Source organism: Leuciscus leuciscus, assembly GCF_965113295.1.
Source record: "Leuciscus leuciscus genome assembly, chromosome: 7".
NCBI classification, from domain to species: domain Eukaryota; kingdom Metazoa; phylum Chordata; class Actinopteri; order Cypriniformes; family Leuciscidae; genus Leuciscus; species Leuciscus leuciscus.
Window position 1 is genome coordinate 22,821,464 of NC_138731.1, and position 19,106 is coordinate 22,840,569.

Genomic DNA, 19,106 nt, shown 5'->3' on the forward strand with positions numbered 1-19,106 from the left:
GGCATCCAGAAGAGAGCACACACACACTCGACCTCCCTGAGAGGAAGTCATGAATGTCATGCTCATACATTTTGTGTACACTGAATGCACCATGTATTTACCATTAGTGCCTTCCATTTAGAACAAAATTTAGTTTACATGCCACGACACGCCCTATTTGATTTATATTATTATATGCATATGTTGCAGAAAGGAAGCTATTTCACAATTTGTCAAGCCTCTCATAATTTAAAGTTCAACTACAGTCAAGCTACCCTTTTGAAAAAGACTCTAACCACAAGCTAGTAGTTAGAAGCTAAAACTATATAATGAGGAATATTGTGAATATGTATTGTATACAAATTATGTATATAAATTAAGCTGTATGTAAGCATAATGTTTCATCCACAGTATATAAACTACTGTTCAAAAGTTTGGGATCTGTTATATTTTGAGATTAGATCGCAAGTAAAAAGAAGTGTTTTCTGATTTAATTTTTTTAAATGTGTAATGTATTTCTGTGATCATTACTCCAGTCTTCTGTGTCACGATCCTTCAGAAAATAATTATATATGTTGATTTGCTGCTCAAGAAACATTAATATCATCGGTAAAAACCGCTGTGCTGCTTAATGTTTTTGTGAAAACCGTGATACTTTTTTCAGTATTCTTTGATGAACAGAAAGTTCAAAAGAACAACATTTATTTGAAATATAAACTATTGTTACATTATAATTGTATTTACTGTCACTTTTGATCAATTTAATGTGTCCTATGTATTATGTAATATGTATTAATTTCTTTCAAAAATATATGAATAGATGTACTGAATAATGTTAATACAACTGAAAAACTGTAACAATAATTTATATTAGTCAAAATCCCTGAATTTGACATTATGATTACCCCTTATTATTATTATAAATATACTTTTTAGAAGAATTATTGTAATGAATATTCTAAAGTTATTTAATATGAATACTTTACATTTTTAAATAAATTTTAAATAATGCTTTATATGAGAAATTGGGTATTTTAAGCAAACTTTTTATGTGTTAATAGGCTGTGTTGTGCTGTTATGTGTGTGGCATATAGACATGTTCCTATATTAGGGTGAGGAAATAAATAAATATTAAAGTAAACTATCAAAGTAGAGATTTCAGTCAGAATATTTGAATAGCCAGTGAATGCATGTACAGTCCATTCTTTTAAGATATATCTGGATTTAGTTCAACTACCCATTAAATGGGGTCGAGTTTCCTTTTGACTGCGGAGATAATTAAATTTCTGGCTTATTAGATAAGGGCTATCATAATTGTACCGATACATCTCTCATCATCAACTTTTCATGAGCCGCTCCATTTACGAATGTCATAAAATCAGTGGAACAAGACACCTACAGCGAGCGATAACACCGTGAGAGTATCAGAGGGTAATGCACTACAGGGATACTCTAAAGGATGTCAAAGCGCTGGAGAACACTCTCCTTCTTGGACTGACTGAGTAATCCTGTTTCTCCCACCCCAGACCACGCACGGAATCATCTGTTTATCTGGGATTTAATTATTTGTGCCCACAACCTCCAGAGATATTACACTCCAGGGCGTTAGCAAAAATGAAAAATGCTTGCTTACCAAGTGCTTTGTCCACACATTTGATATTGCTTGGAGTACAGATATCGGCATCTCCTGAGAAACAAAATGCATAATGACTCTGATCAATCACAAGCAAAATGATTGCTGTTATTTCACCGCCAGCCAAGGAAGAAAAAGTGCGAGCGGCAGAGAAAGAGACAGCGCGGCTCTGCTTTGTTATTCATCCTAAAATGATGGAAGGCAGCGTGTGACTGAGGGAGATGGGTTTGCTTTCACCACGCCTCCCTCATGACCATCATTCTAGGCCTAATTGCACCCAAAATGAACTGATCCAAACCCTCCCTAAAGGCACATTTATAAAGTCTTTAAAACCCAATCCCCATCTACACACAATACCGCAGGAGGTCCAACTCGCCCCCCCCGAATCTATCAAAATCACAACCGGTCTGAGGAAATATGCATGGCACCTAAGAGAAAATGGCCTTTGAGTTAATGCTTTTGGTCTCTCTTTTCAATTTGCATTATGGGAGATTGATTTGGAAACATTAAAGGAGAAAAGCAGAGAAGCAGAGCTTCCATTAGAGCCCGGCCTCCAACAGCCACACGCTCTCTGAGAAGCCACACTGATAACAACTCAGGTGTGGTGGAGTTAATTAGAAAAGAGGTTTCTGGGGACAGAGAAAGTCCTCCAGTCCATACGTCGTTGGTTTTCAAAAGAGAAAATAAATGTATTCGCTTTTTTTGAAGTTTGCCAAATGCTTCGAGTGGAACGCAACAAATCAGCAGGTCTGGGTTCGTCATTGGTGTCAGATTGCGATCGTCTAGATCTTCCCTCCAATCGCCCGAATGAACTACCCGAGCTCCTCGTATTGTGTGAGACAGTAAGTTAATTTAGAGACTTGCATTAAGCTTTCGGCTCCACTGCCTGGAGCAAATTAGATGAGAAGAGTTTATTCATTTAGTATTTTAGCAATTAGCAGAATACATTAGCACGCTGATTAGGTTGAGTGGGAAATTAATGCGGCGGTGTAGCGTTACCCGGCATGTGCACCATCCTGCAGTTGCACTCACGCAGAACCTCAAGAGTCTCGCAACGCAGGCGGCAGGCGCTGATACTGTAGGTATCGTAACCCGGGATCATCTGCTCACTGGTGGAACGGCAGTTCCCCCAAGGCTGGGGCAGGTAGGTCAACTACACACAGAGAGGGAGAGCAAATGAGAAGAACAAGGAAGATAAAGTGAGAGGGAGACAGACAGAGAGAGGTTGCAAGAGTAGGAGAGAGACAGAAATAGAGAGAAAATGAGTAAATGCAAATTAAGTATGCAAATAAGCAACGTTCTCAAGCTGAAGTGACTAAAGCTTAAGATTTTATTTGTATGTGGCTCGGTTTTCAGAAGGCAAGCTTGATGAGTGGCCTGCCTCTGAAACAGAAATATTGCATTCAGCACTAATTTTTAAGAATGACATTGTTCAAGTACCAGTCTGACAGAGGAATTTGAGATAGATCTGAGTTGTAAGGCATTGCAAAATATACTGGACTACAAAAATTTGTGTTTGTAGTACAAACTTACTTTTGAATGCACTTCACACTAATTTCTAAATGTATGTTATTGATGTCATTGTGAAAGATTCATCCATGCATGTTTTTTGTTTTTTGACCTCGTCATTTTTCATCAAGATGTCATAACTTTATCTTCCAGTGAAACGACAGACTTCTCTCTGGTGACGTATACCGGATTTCTCCAATCATTTAGAGTTGTTCAGTCCCGCACCTTACAATCAACTGCAAGCTTGCATTCAGATCTCCCTTCATTCAATCAACAACCGATGGATAGAAACAAGTCCCCGCACAACATCTTTTTTTTTATAATCTCTTTCACTCGGATGTACATTACAATATGGAGAAAAAAAATCAGTCACTACTTCCATTTCAAGTAAAATTACTCATCTGTCAGGACTATAGTTTATTATTATTGTCTGTTGCTCTATCCTCCTGCTTAAAATACCTGAGGGCACACAGATACAGAAGGTTCAGTTAGAGTTGGGGTACTTGGTACTTGGACAATGTGTGTGGTTTTTTTTTTAAAAGTTTTGAATGGCAAGTGCTAAATAACAATTCGTTTAAAAATGTACTTGGAAGGTCGGATTTTATCATAGGTGGTACTTGGCCTGAAAAGTTTGAGAATGATTTAAGAGAAGGGTTATACCCTTTGCTCTTGACAGGATACAAAGGTCTGGAATCCCGGAGAGACTCCAAAGCCCAGCTGATGGATGTAGGGCGGCTCATCCTGACTGTGGATCTGAACACGGATTCCTGCCTCTAAAGATGTTTCATCTGCAAAAAAAAAAAAAAGAAAGAAAAAAGAACAACACTGAGGTAAGAGAGCAGAACAGGCAATATGAATGGGAACACAAAGATAAGCCTCACATATCCCCCTATCAATACAAACGGGAAAAACAACATCACAAATAAACCTTGAATTTAAACATGTTTATCTTAACAGCTTGTGCAGACACACTTCTGAGAAGCAGAAAATATGGGATGACTTTGCAACTTTCGGACCAGAAATCATCTCTGTGTGGCATTATAACTCACTTGTCTCTTTCCAGATAGGCAGATATTCATCCTGCTGGATATCCAACATAATCTCCAGCCCGTTTCCCATCCCTCCTTGCTTTGTCTTCCTGGAGGTTGATTTGTTGCCATTGAAAGTATAGCATTTCCCATATCTTGTGTAGACCTATGAAAAAACACAAATGATTAATTAAAAATGTCATACTCTGGCATCGGGAAGGCCATAACAACACACAAGCTACAATCTTTGGAAGCCATAACCTTTGTTTTTATAAGATTTAATACTTTAAAATGAACCTTTTGATCCTTAAACAAGATGCCTTTTTAATATGTTTATGATTAATTGGGGAAAAGGCCACTTTAAACATCAAAAGTGTGATGCTTTTCCTGCTCATATGAAAAGCCAAATCAGACATTAATTAAAAGTTGTACAATGTATCACTCTGACAGTAGGCATTTGTATTTGGTGGCATAACAAACAATGTTTTCTCTGTCTCATTCCTGTCATATTCATTTTGAAGAGAGGTGAGACAGTTCTACAATCCATACTACATTAGCATGCAATGCGTTTGTTCCTCAAACAAGAGGAAAATGAATAGTCCACATCCTCAGAAACATATCTGCCTCCAAAATGAAATCATCACATAAAAATAATTGCTCCACGCGGGTAATATTGATAAGAGTAGACTAGATCAAAAGCAATAACTTTTGAAATTGGACTTAATATTCTTCCATAAACCACAACCACTAAATAAATAAATAATTAAATAAAAAGCATGCAATTTGTTATTTATAGTTCCTGTCTCTCTTCAAGCAAAAGTGACAAAAAGACTATTATTCAGGTACAATGCATCCTGACGCACAGGACTCAGTAATGAAATACTCAAGAATAAAAGACAAAACCACTGACAAATAAATGTCAGGAGAGAATGTATCAACTAAAAGCACAGGTGGATGAAGAAGAACTCTTAGTGGCTGTCTAGTACCTCAAAATACAGGAAAAAACACAGACACAATAAAACATTTTCATGAAATAAGTTCTCTTCACATCAGTCCTGGGAGCCCAATTCTTTCTGACCTTTACTTCTTAACGTTTTCAGTTCCAATCTTTAGCTAACATGCCAAATCGAAACACTACCATAAATAGAAACAAAGCTTGATTTGTTGGATTAACTGAAAGCACAAAAAAAGAAATGTTAGAAAGTCTCTTGGCAAAAGTCCAGTACAGCTCTGGTCTCCAGCATATGTTGTATTTTGGATGCTGGTCCCAGCATGGGATGAAATTAAAATTAAAAGTCTGTCCTCATTTATTCAACCTCATATCAGGTTGGCTCTTACGAGGCATTTAGCAGAATGTCTGAGCCACTCTTGTCTATTTAAAATGGATATAAGTTGAAGAAGCAAAATTACTGAAATTTAAATAAAAACAAATTGAAGCAATAGAAATATATATATAAAATAATAATAATAAAAAAAAAAATTTTAAATGACAAAAGCACACAAAGTTACTAAAACTTAAACTAGAATTAAATGGAGTGTCTACAAATAAATTCATGCTGGTTTAAGACAATATTTTCATCAGAATGACTGCCAATAAAAAATATTTTTATAAATCAACCAAATTTCACCATCAGCGAGGCTTGTTCCGATGAAAAGGGACCGTTAGGGGCCACACTTGTATGTAACACATAGCTGTTCATTTAGCAGCCTGCATGCGGAGTCTGATATCAGCTGGCTCTGTGCTGAATCAAAGCAGGGCTCTCCGAGCAATATGGGCGTGCAGTAATTGCCAGCTGCAGCTGTGGACGCCTCACACCACACAGCTGTAATTAAGGCTGGAGACAGCCAGTGTGTTCACAAGCAGACGCTGGTCAAACGGGATACAAGAAAACGGATATAAACATCATTTTACATAATCAGACTGCAAACAGAAAACACACAAACACCACCATAGCCGTACTGTTTAGCTCATATAAAGTGTCACACAAATGTGTCAGTGATGCAACATGATTAAGTAAAGCATACAAAATACAAAATATATTGTATAATCCAATGAAAGAACATTTAAAAAGGTCAAAATGTTAAATATGGCATTTAAAGTAGTCATATTAGTCAGCATCAAAGCCAGATTTTCAGCATGATGGTGTGCAAACTGCCTTTTTGAGTGACATGAGGTGTAGTAATGTGAGAAGGGGCAGTGGAGAAGACAGAGGTCCAGCAACAATCGATCCAGTCCTGTTTATTGACATGTTTAAGTTTCCATTGCTGCTCTAATCCGGTCCGATAGTAAACCAAAGGGACTGCATAGAAAGAAAAGACCTCTCATTTCACAATTTTGCTCTGAAACTTCAACTTTCAGGGGACGGTCCACTTTGTTCACAAATGATTTTTTTTTTTTTTTTGGTAGGGCAATGGAAGCTTTCCCATCATGCAGCAGTGGAAATGTCTGCTGGCACAGTCTCCTCTGCCTCATTTCTCTGCTTTAGAGCCCAGTGCCCAGAGCGCCTCTGATTGATGGACCATTTTCTCTTGTAACATCTTGCCCAAAGTCAGCAAAGGTAAACAGTCCAACATTTGTCTGTTCCCAGAAACAGCCTAGTGTGTTACTGCATCCTCCAGGTGCACAACTGCCACTGTCTGATGAGTTATGGGCATTCAGATTATTATGATATTTTTTAAATGTAAATCTAAATATTTTTGTCAAAAAAAAGTATATGTCTATTAGATCCCATAGAGCACAAAAAATTATATTCTATTTTTATTTTTTCTGGCCAAAATGTATATTTTAATGCTAAATATCTGGTGTAAACAGTGCTGCTTAAAGGTGCAGTAAGCAATTTCTGTTGATATTTGAAATCAACCCAAACAAACACACCTCTCCCTTCCTTTCGCCACCCCCAAAATGCATGAACACGCAATGCAAGAGCTGAAGCGATGCAAAATAATGCTGCATGAAAAATAAAGCAAAGACGACGAACGAAACAAACAAAAAAGGAAGAGTTGGTGGTCAGTCACCAGCAGACAAACAATGGCACTCAAAACTGTCCAGTTACTATATAAATACAAGTTATACAACAAAAGCATATCTTGTTTCTGTGAAACAAAGCAAAACCAATGTTACTCACATATGAAGCAGAAACAACGCAACCTCTGTGTCCTTTTTCAGTCCTTCCTGCTGAGATCTCTCCAGCACTGGAAGATTTTTCTAATATTAAGGCAGGTCCTAAAGCTCTTGCCTGATCATTTGCAGTGATATTCCTCTGCTGGTTTGGGGGTGATATTTGTAATGTTTTGTAATGTCTCTCAGCCACAGTGCCGGTGTTGTGCTGAATTCTGTGACCCTAGTAGGCGCTGTAGTGATGGTACTGTTATGATTAGGATTGGGATTAGGAGTAGGTTGGATTGCCTCAATACAGCGCCTACTAGGATTAATTTAGTGGGTCACAGAATGCAGCACAACACCGGTCTTCCCTATGTGCAAACTACACAAGGTGCGTAGGACCCCCTAACCAGCAGGGGGCCCCCTTGCTCTCAAAGATTCTTTAAGTAGCATATCACTATTTAATGTAAACATATTTTTTATAACATGCGTCTTGACATATGGCTTCCAAACCCCGACAGCAACATAGTGTCAGCCCAGATCCGGCCAGATCTGGGCCGACAATATGTTGCTGTCTGAGAACGAAGCTATCTGTCTGGAGCAGAAAAAAAGAAAATGTGCCAAGAACAAAGTAGTTATGTATTTTTTGTAACAATTTAAATTATTATTTAGTCTTGACAAACGAATAAACAACAACAACAACAACAACAACACAATACTCCATTCCAGATAACCCGATTCAATATTGGTCAACTTTGTTTCATTAGAAATGCCCCATGGTGAAATGTAATTTCCGGTGTAATGTCAAAATGTCCTTGTGTGTGGTTTAATTTATAAGAAATAAACACATTCCTGTTCAGTCATGCAAGCTGTCCTGTGAGTGCTTTAGAAACAATTCCCAGAGAATTATCGATGTATTTTCATAATACTTAAGCTTTCTTTGGTAAACTATATTCATCACACTTTAGTTTTGCAAGAAAATCACACATTTATCATTTCAGCTGTGTGTTATATTTTTCTGACAGATTGTTTCAGAGCGATAATTTTATAAAGCACTTATTTAGCTGTCAATACAAATTTGGATTTGATTTTACTTTATTTTATTTCTGGCAGTTTTTATAGAGTTTTCCCTTTACATATTTATATACTTTTTTTCATAAAGTGCAATTTGTTGCACCTTGCATAGAGAATACCATTCTTATTATACTAAAATGTATTGAAATTCAACTCACTGTATAATGTCTGTTGGCGTTGACAATGAAACTACTCTGAAAGGGGGGGTTGATTAAAAAAATTTAAGCAGTTTTATTTTTGGTCAAATAAATACAATCTTGGTGAGATTAAGAGACTACTTTCAAAAACATTTTTTTTTTTTTTTTTTTTTAGCTTAATGTTTCCAAACGTTTAACCGGTAGTGTGTGTGTGTGTCTCTCTCTCTCTCTCTATATATATATATATATATAGAGAGAGAGAGAGAGAGAGCGAGAGAGAGAGAGAGAGACACACACACACACACACACACACTACCGGTTAAACGTTTGGAAACATTAAGCTTAAAAAAAATAACAATAATTTTATATATATACATATATATATATATGGATTGAAACTGATCTAAAAATATTTTATATAGATCAGTGGATTGAAAGAATTTGTTCTTCCCAAATGTAAATATATCATTACAAAACAAATGCTTGTATAAGTACAGAATGTCCATTTTTAACAAATTTCCATCTAAAGCTAATCTGAATGTAATGAATTTGCTGAAATTGCAGTCTGTTCAGAGGTGGGGAGTATAATTTTGTTGTGACAAACATACAATATTTGCTTACCTTTGAAACCATTTCACAGTGAACCACTAACCCACAAGCTTTCAGTTGCAACCTTTGTTGCAACCGCCTGACTGCAAAGCATTTGCATAAATCTTCCCTTTTCACTAACATCCAACTTAATTGGGCTTAATGTCTGGCCATTAACTGTCCTCAGCTACTATTTCCCCTCTAAATTGCTTTGTTTCTTTCCCCTTCCACTCAGTTTGATGTGCCTTTACTGTCTTTCTCTTCCTGCACTGAATTTCTGCACAAAGATGAAGTAAAACCCAAAGCCTCTCATTTATGGCAGGCATCTGACAGATTCCACTCTCGGCTGTTCTTCAATTATCCAGGGAAGCTACATGAGAACTTCAGTTTCTTAACATGCAGGATGTGAGTTGGTGGACAGACTCTGAGTATAAATTCAGCTCTGGTGTTTGAAGGATTTGAGCTAACTGCCTCATAAGAAATTTGTAAGGATCAGAGTGCTTTAGAGTATAAAATGTATCAGTCATTCCCTGGTCATATAAAATGTGGTGCTTTGATTGACAATATGGTGATTTAACCATTAACCCAAGAGATATATCTGCAATGTACAGTACTATTGCTGACTGAATTTCAATGTTAAATTAGTAGAATTTAAAGTTGCCCTTGTAAACAATATGGGGTGCTTTTTCCAAAAGCATTTTTATTCAACTATGTTCGCAAGTTTCATCATGAGCAACATGGTTCAACAATTTTGTGTTTCGGGAAACCCACTCTTGACAAGTGCTTAAGCATAGTTTCTTGTTAGTATATCATGGACTTAAATAGAGTCTGTATTGATAGTGTATATCATGTTCTTGGGCAAAATATTAATCTAACATGCAGAGCAATCTATATCTTTCATTATAGGCCTACTATATTTAATTTGTTTTTACAACTTTTAGTTTGTCAATAGAATAAAAACACAATTTTTGAAGAATGCGTAGAATTGAAATAATCCAAGATATTTGAAACGAACAAAGACATTTGCTTGACTGTTTTTCTACCCTCTCTTTCTACCACAAGGAGCATTTGGGGTTCCCAAAGACACAGTTAGTGATCAAGGCCTGTAGGCCAATATGTGTGTACTTTGGGGGTCTATGAATAGTCACACCTTTAGTACAGTGGGGGAAGTGTATCTGATTGGTCAATTTGAATGTCTCACATCTGGGTTTTAGTCACATGGTCAGGAAAGGAGAGAAGAAGATTGAAGATTGCTCTGTCTTTTTGGTGCTCTGGCTCTCTTATTCTCTGGGTCCCTTTCTTGGGGCTCTCTCTCTTCTTGTAACTCTTTCCTCTTACTCTCTCTCTCTCTCTCTCTTGGTAAGATCAGATAACATCTTTCATATATGCTGGGTACAATTAATGGTATTAGTTATCACCATCTCATACATCTATTTTGTATTTGTCATTAAACCTTTTCAATTACAACTAATGTGTTAAATAGTTTGATTTAGTATTGACTTTGAAGTACATATTGCAATACAATATTGTCACTCTCTATAGCAACGCTCTCCCACATATTAAGCTATTGTAACTGCGCTTATTTCCGTCATATGTAGCAGTGGGTGGAATAGACAAATGTACAGATTTCTACCATCTTGCTAATAACATTTCTTTAGTCATTCGGAAGTCTTGCAGCTTGAACCACTGCAGGAAATCCACCCTTACAAATGTGTGTGTTCTTGTACCCGGATGAACTCCGAAATATGACGTGGGATTGAATTAAACATCTGGTAGTAGTCCCACAGTGTAAAAAAATATAATATCAATAAGTTATGACAACAGATGTTTTTACATTGCATTAACTCACCAAAATATATATATATATTTTCAGTTATACAAGATTCAAATACTTTTTTTAAGTCAGTTTAATGTAATGTAAGTTGAAATGACTTAAACATCCAAGTTGATTGCGCTTAAAAATTCGAGGCAGCAACAAACCTTACAATTTTTTTTTATTATTTTAATCAAAATAACTCCCCTACCTTGCTCAGCGACATTTCTTGTGTTTACTGGTGTGATGCCACTCACAATAGCAAACCACTTATCCCATAAAGTCATGATGGACAAAATCAAGTCCCGCCTTACATTTGTTCTTGTTTGAGAAGCTGTTACACTTGGATATACATCACAATGGGGAAGAAAAGAAGATTGAAACTTCTATTTCATGCTGACTTTGATCAGAGATCATACACACCCCTGAGCAGCAGTTGTTCAATTATTCAGTAGTTTAGAACGGATATACTGTACATGTTTTTCCACAAATAAACAGAAACAGAAAACAGAGGTCATGACTCTTATATTTACCAAAACCAAAACTGTATGGTCTTGCTACAATGGGTTCATGCGAGGCTATACCTTAAAAAATTGCTGAAAACGTGATGTTTTAGGCAGCTACAACACTAGTGCAGAAAACTCGAATTGCAATTGATTTTGACATTAACATGTCAATACATTAAAGAAATGCATAGCAGATATAAATATTGTGTGAAATAGTCTTATTATTAAATGTTATGTCTTAAAATACTGCCTCTATAGGCAGCTCACTAGGTTTTAGAGGAGAGTGCTAGTCTTTCTTTTACCTAACATATCAAAATCTTCAGAGTAAACGGTGGAGACTTTTAAACAGTCAGACTAAACAGTTGAGCCAGAAAGTGCCGTACAGCATTACGCTCCATTAGTTCAGCTCTCGTGGGCAGCCGCTCAACTCTGCATCTACGGTATCTCTTTGGCAGGCTATCAAACACGTTATATTTATTGTATCAATTCTTAACTTCATTAAACAACTGACTGGCAGTATCTTTTCCTAAGCAGCTTATCCCTCATGCACACCATGCAGAAAAATGGGCCATGTCTCGAGGACTCATCGACACCGTTTTACACTTGTTCTGAGAGGATTATCACAGTTCTTTATCTTTCTGCATCAATCTGAGGTGGAAATGCTCACAGATCCGACACAATCTGACACTCACATAGGACACGTCAACACAAAAGTATGTCCCTCTCCAGTGAGAAGAGCCTCTCTATTGTGATTGTTCATAAGCTGAAAAATACATCAAGTAATCACAGTAAAGAGGTCTATCAGTCAAACATTTCAAGGTCTAAGGGAGCATGGGAGTGTGATAATAATATAATGGAGAAATCCCTTCAAGATAGCATCAAAGCTTTCCATTACAATGCTATAAACTGAGAATACTGGCCGAAACATTGTGCCTCATTAAAGGAATATTTCGGGTTAAAACAAGCTATTGAAAGCATCTGTGGCATGCTGCTCTCAATCTTTGCACAGTTTGTGAAAATAAAAATCAGGCACTTACAATGCATTTACATGCTTTTATGTAATCTTTAGGTAAATACAAATGCCAAGCAAATGCTTTTGGTTCATAGCTAGCAGGTATGCCTATGGTAGATTTAGATGTGTGGATGTGTTTGACTCCTGCACTCTTCTTCAAGGTGGGATGTCACCATGGCTTATTCTCAAACTGCCGCTGTCCTCCTCAACACTATCACTCAGACCTCCAGAGAGACTGAAAAGCGAAGCGGATGAAACGCTGAAGCATCCCTCTGTGCTGCCGCACCATTAAAAGGCACATAGCTGATAATCTCAAGGGACCCCGAGGTAAGCTTCCTTCCTCTGTCTACATGTTGGAACATGCCAGTTTGCAACAGAACTGCGGATGGCCGCGACTCTCCTGACCCCGACCACAAATATAAACTAAAGTACCTCTCTCTCTGCACTCCAGAGAGAAACATACTGTTCAAAAGTTTGGGGTCAATAAGCCTTTTTTAAGAATAATTTTGATGCAAACTGATTAAAAGCGACAGTAAAACCCTTTTTAATGTAACAAAACATTTCTGTATCACATAAATGCTGTTATTTTCAACCTTTTGAAAGAATTGAAAATTCCCCCTTTAAAGATTAAAGAATCTTGAAAAAAAAAAATGGAAAAAAGATTAAGGTTTCCACAAAAATATTAAGCAGCACAACTGTTTTCAACACTGATAATAATAATAAATGTTACTTGAGCACCAAATCAGCATATTAGAATGATTTCTGAAGGATCATGTGACACTGAAAACTGGAGTAATGATGCTGAAAATTCAGCTTTACCATCGCAGGGATAAATTACATTTAGAAATATATTAAAATAGACATTTTCCACAATATTACTGTTTTTACTGTATTTCAAGTCAAATATATGCAGCCTTAGTGAGCAGAAGTGGCATCCTGCAAAAACATTAAAATTTAAACATTAAAACCCCCCAGACTTTTAAATGGTCATATATATTAGTTGTATATACTGAATAAAAGTAAAGGAGTTCCACTAGGAGGGAGTTTGAGTTCCACTATGTAAAAGCAACCATTACAAAAAAATGATTTATGGCTACATCTATTAATATTTTAAATTGTGAGATGTAGTAATTTTTATGAATTCTTTTGAATGTTTTTTCCCTTTATAATGTTGTTGTCGTGTGTTGTATGTTGTGTACTATAATGCAGCTTTGAGTCCAAGACAAATTTCCTGAAAAAGGACAATAAAGTACAGCTCTAACTTTAACTCTCTAAAGGGTTATCCATAGACCTCTTTTTTTTTTTTCAGCTTTTCCCAAATATTACAGACTATGAGTTTTGAATGTTGTACTGCTATCACATATGTCATCTGTTTACTGTAGACACAGTGCTACACTACATATTTTTGAGAACTGATGATACACTCTCTGCCTGAGGGTGGTCAGATAAACTATTTTACTTGATAGCCTCAACCGTGGCTCAGCTGACTGGGGAAATTTGCAGCTGCGGCTTGTGTGGCTCGGCAGACCTTCAGAATTAATTTTTTTTTATTAACCGTCTGCCATATGGGCCATGTTTGGATTCACTTGTCTCCTTTTCTCCACATACTTTACCACTCAGTGATTGTTGACCGTGTCTGCAAATAAGCAAACATGTATTTGAGACGTACTTTGTTTCCTTTCTTATTAACATAAGCCTGCATTTTACCTGCTTTCAATTTCTAACTGAGGCTCAAACAAATACCAATCCAGTCTGACACTACAGAACAGCTCTTTCACTCGCTCCTCATCTGTGATCGCTGAGATTTAGCTGAAAGAAAGCCAAATAACTTCCTTAGGTGCTATCAGCATGACACCTTATTCATATTAAAATGGTAGGAAAATATAAGTGAATTAATTACCCTGGATGTTCATGTTTTTACAGCCTCTGGATACAGACAGCATGCCAACACTAGACGAACAGGTTTGAGATGTTTTAAAAGTATGTGGGACAGTGTAATGAAAGTCGCTTTTCTCATGTAAATAAGACATGCAACACTTGATTTATTCACAAGGTGGTGCAATAGCCACAAAATAACATACTGTATAAACAAAACAAATAAATAAATAAAATAAAGTATAGGGATCTGAAAAGTCCAGGTCAAAAGTGATTGAGCACACTACAATGTAATCAAATAAAATGGAAACCGTGAAAGTTTGACTTGATGTGACAAATATCAGCCTGTCCTTCCAGAGCTTTCCCAACTCCATTATGGGACTTTGCCTGCATTTCTCTCTATCTTCTAACTGAAGAGATGTATCAGAACTGCTGGTGTGCTATTAGTGGTATGGAGCAGGGCCATCCTCGCAGATGTTCGGCATGTGGACTCCATGCTTGCCAAATTGGGATCACAAGATGGCAAGGTACTCCAGCAAGGCCACTCTGGCTCCCCAGCATCAGGGCCAAATGGATGGTCAATACTCTCCTTCCATAAAGAGCAACTAATAAGCTTAGCTTTCTCAAATACACGTCTAAAAAGTTTCACACTGCTGACTTGCAGCTGCTTGATTTGCAAGTTTATCTGGCAAACATGTCTTAGATCGTTTTTTTCCTCATTCCCTGCTGAATGAGTGACAGATGTTTTTCGGATGCATTGTATGGCAAAAGTACAAGATTCAACATCAGAGCCTCTTACAAGCTTTCAAATGATTCCTGGAGTCCTAAGCATAGCAGACAAATGGAAGAGGAATAGACATTTGAAATATGTTTATGTTCTGTCTTGTATTTTTCTTTCTTACATTTTTTTTTTATTTTATGAAATAATATCCAGCTGGAGTGGTGCCACTCAATTTTTTATTTGGAGTCAGTAAGATGTTTGTTTGTTTGTTTGTTTGTTTTGAAAGAAATTGTATTAAGCAATGATGCATTCAATTTTATGGATTTTTTTTATTGAATTTCAAAGAAATGCTGTTCTTTCTATTCATTAAAGAATCTGGGGAAAAATCATCACAGTTTCCACAAAAATATTAAGCAGCACAACTGTTTTCAGCATTGATAATAATAATAAAAGCAGATCAGAATATTGGAATGGTTTCTAAAGGATCATGTGACACTGAAGACTGGAGACTGAAAATCCAGCTTTACCATCACAGAAATAAATTACATTTTAAAATATATTATTTTATATTTTGAGTTATTATGAGTTATTTTAAATTGTAATAATATTTGAGAATGTGTTGATATAACTGCTTTGATCAAATAAATGCAGCCTTGGTGAGAATAGCTTTAAGCAGATAAGCACATTTAAAATGCACAACCTTTCTTTCCTGCGACAACAGAACAGAAATATTGATGGCTTATCTTGCACTACACATTTTTTGTCCAATCAAAGGCTCTTGTGATTGTTAAGGAAGTTTTTTTCAGCCTCAGAGTAAAAAAAAAAGAAAAAAAAAAAAGAAGTTAATTATGAGAAAGTTTCAGATAAGAAACTAAATAAATTAATAAATAAAGACTTTTGCTATATACAAAGACATTATTGTGAGTTGTAAAATATGTACCCTTTGTGTTTCAATAGGAAATACAACAAAGGATGGAACACGTCTCTTGTTAGGTAAGATATTTAAAAGGAATGCAAACAGAAAAAAAAGACTGTGTTTTGGTGTCAACAAAAATGAAGGTGGATACCAATCTCCTCCCATTTACCACTGTAAAAACAGTCTCTCTTCCAGTCTAATTCATGTGTTATTAACATGCGTCAATAGCCCTGAACTATTCCTAGCCAAGAGGGTGTCAAATAATGTGCATCTGAAAAAAATTGCCTGTTGCTTGGCATTTGCATTCGGCGCAAACATCATTTGAATTTTTCATTTTCTAAAGGTTCTTTATGATTGTGCATATGCAGTCGCAATGACACGTGCTGGTTAGCCCTGATTCCACCTGTGCGCTGTGCAATCTAGAGGGGTATAAGTGACACGGATGCCCTCGCTGATAACTTAAACCCCATTCTTGGAATTATTTTTTTCCTTCATACACTGACATGAGAGGGAAGTTAATTGATTGATTCACCTTATGAGCCCCAGACGGTCCTGAGCTGAGCGAGCTGAGCAACATGCTTCAATATCTTCCCCTTCATTTGGACTGAATGAAATTAAGATTTTGTTCAATTAATCTGATGCGCCACTCAAATTCATAATGGAGCTGTGAACTCCGAGCAGGGTGAGAGTCAGAGTCATGTTGAATTCCAGAGAGTTTGATCTTGTTTTGATTATTTTTTCAATCAAATCTCAAGGTCGTGAAACAGGGGACCAGAGAAATGGAAATATATCCCCCGGTACCCACCACAGCAGCTGACAGCTTTTGCAAAGCTGAACCTAATCACAGCAGAATACAAAACATTGCATTTCATCACTGAATGCATTAACAATTCCCAATAGCACACATTATATATGTAAACAGCAAAGAGTGTTGGCGGTGAGATATGAAAATGCTGTGAGTTAATTCTTTGATATGGTAATCTTGATACACAGGTCCATTACATGTAAATAGTGAGGGCATGAATTTGTAAGTCAGAGGGATTTTGTCATTTTAAAAATGTTTAACTGTATCAATTAGTCTCTGGCGAATTTCTTTTTGGTAATAACCGGAATCTATTTCGACTGGCGAATAAACAAAGGACAGAGGTCTGGATATCCATAAAAATTTGATTTAGAATGCGAGACAAAATAAATTACCAAGCTGTCAGACAGATGCGAGCTCTTCTCTCTCTCACTGTCTATCTCTGTCTCTTGATGTGGACATACTGTCCTGTAAAAGGGGAGATGACAGAATTTTATGTGACTGTTTGGTGCCTGAGATGAAGGAACATAATTAATCATGGTCTAGAGGTCTGGTATGGCATTCAATTCAAGGTTTAATGAATCAGCTTTAATGTCCTTAAGGTCACCTTGCACGTTTTAACATTTGCTATTATTTACCTTGCTCTTGTTTTTATATTTTCAGTTTTCATTTTACCTTTAGTTTAAGTTTTAGTCATTGTATTATGCTTCTGTCATTTTCATAATTTTTTTTTATATTTAACTTTAATTTATTTTTATTTTAATTTTAGTTTTTTAATCAATAAAGAAACCCATTTTTAATAGTTTTAGTTAACAATAACAAGGCTGATGGTAATATTAAAAAGCATCCCTAACAATAAAAATAATAATAAAATATTGCAATTAGAAACACTGAAACTGAACTAAAATATATTTTCATGACTCTAAATCTTTAAAATTAAAATTTTCAATAAAAAATTTGCTGTTGATACAGAATGCATTGTAACGGTTATAAATTGCATAACATACTTGCAATCAAATATGAAAATGTCACTAGCGATAACACAAGATGGCCCTAATTTAACACTTTGGCAGCACAAATATATGAAACAAAAAATTATAATAATAGAAAAAGGTCAAATGTAACTAAAACTGATGGAAGGATTAGGCCTATTTGTGAAACCTGTTTGAAAACAGGCATTATATTTACAATTCTGTTCGGTGATGCCAGTGGTGCACAAACAACACACTTCGCCTTTAAAACAGAAAATCATCTAGATTGTCATGGCATCCCTGAGGTGAAATGCACAGCAATCAATCTACCCCAATGAATCTTCAAGGTCTAGGCTACACCTTGAGGTTTACACACACAGTGCACTTTTTTAGAGGGTATGCACCTTTATTGATGTGCTTTGCGTGTGTGTGTGTGTGTGTGTGTGTGTGTTGTGGTTGGAGTTGGTTGTGGGGGACAGTGAATATATAGATCAATGAGTTTAGCTTCCTTGAGTTGCTCTTTGTCTGGTAGTAATGCTTTGTGCAGAGGTGGCAACTCCAGGGGGGTTAAGTCAGACTTCTTAAACTGATGTCCAGGAGTTTGTGCTGAACTATAGGGATGCCTGTGCAAGAGCTAGAAGATTTCTCAAGCAGCCATGTTCACCTCCTCTAGCCCACCACCAGCAGCCACCCTCTGGTTTACTTGATGGGTCGTTTTTAAACACAGCAGGGCCCGAAAAACACCAGCGAGACTGCTGTATCTTCATCTATCATTCCTACACTTCTCTGTTTTAACAATAAATCTGAAACCTCCTTACTGACACTTTTAAGTTTATCTTAATTATTATAAATCTGTTATCACCTCCAATATATATATATATATATATATATATATATATATATATATATATATATATATATATATATATATATATATATATATATATATATATATATAAGTTTTGGTCTTAAATAAAAACTGATAAAATGCTAAATTGGATACAATGCAAAATTCAAATTCACCAATCAACAGAATGTGTAATGCATATGTTTTAAGTTTTTCTTTATGTCTTTTCTTTTTTTGCACTGTTAATATCATTTTAAATTAAGAGGACTGTCTAAAAATGCTAAAAAGTTCAATTTAATGCTCATAGTGGCAATAGATAAAAAAAATGTAAAAAGCATTTTTAAAGCATATTATCATGAACTGCACAATAAACTAAACCTTACACCTTTCATTGTACAAACCACAGAAAGAGTTGCATCAGTCTTGCTCAAAATTTAAATGAAGTTTGACCCTTCAAGGGAAATCTCCAGATAGAAAATTAACAGGTGTGTGCCAGTTTCTTTCCTCTTTTGTATGTCTTGAAGTTCTCTATTGGATTTCAAAGAATGTGAGTAGTAAATTGGATCAAAGATATTGGACAGCCTGAACCCTTGTG

General features: G+C 36.1%; 1 protein-coding gene across 1 annotated transcript in view; it reads right to left on the reverse strand.

The window, feature by feature from the left end:
• The window catches only part of asic4a (acid-sensing (proton-gated) ion channel family member 4a), a 102,235-nt gene that overhangs the window by 7,411 nt on the left and 75,718 nt on the right, over positions 1–19,106 (reverse strand). The window contains exons 2-5 of the mRNA XM_082175675.1: positions 4,171–4,315; positions 3,782–3,909; positions 2,612–2,765; positions 1,613–1,666 (exon numbers count right to left, since the gene is read on the reverse strand). Of these exons, the coding sequence (XP_082031801.1) occupies positions 1,613–1,666; positions 2,612–2,765; positions 3,782–3,909; positions 4,171–4,315 (481 nt within the window). The remainder of the gene's footprint in view (positions 1–1,612; positions 1,667–2,611; positions 2,766–3,781; positions 3,910–4,170; positions 4,316–19,106) is intronic.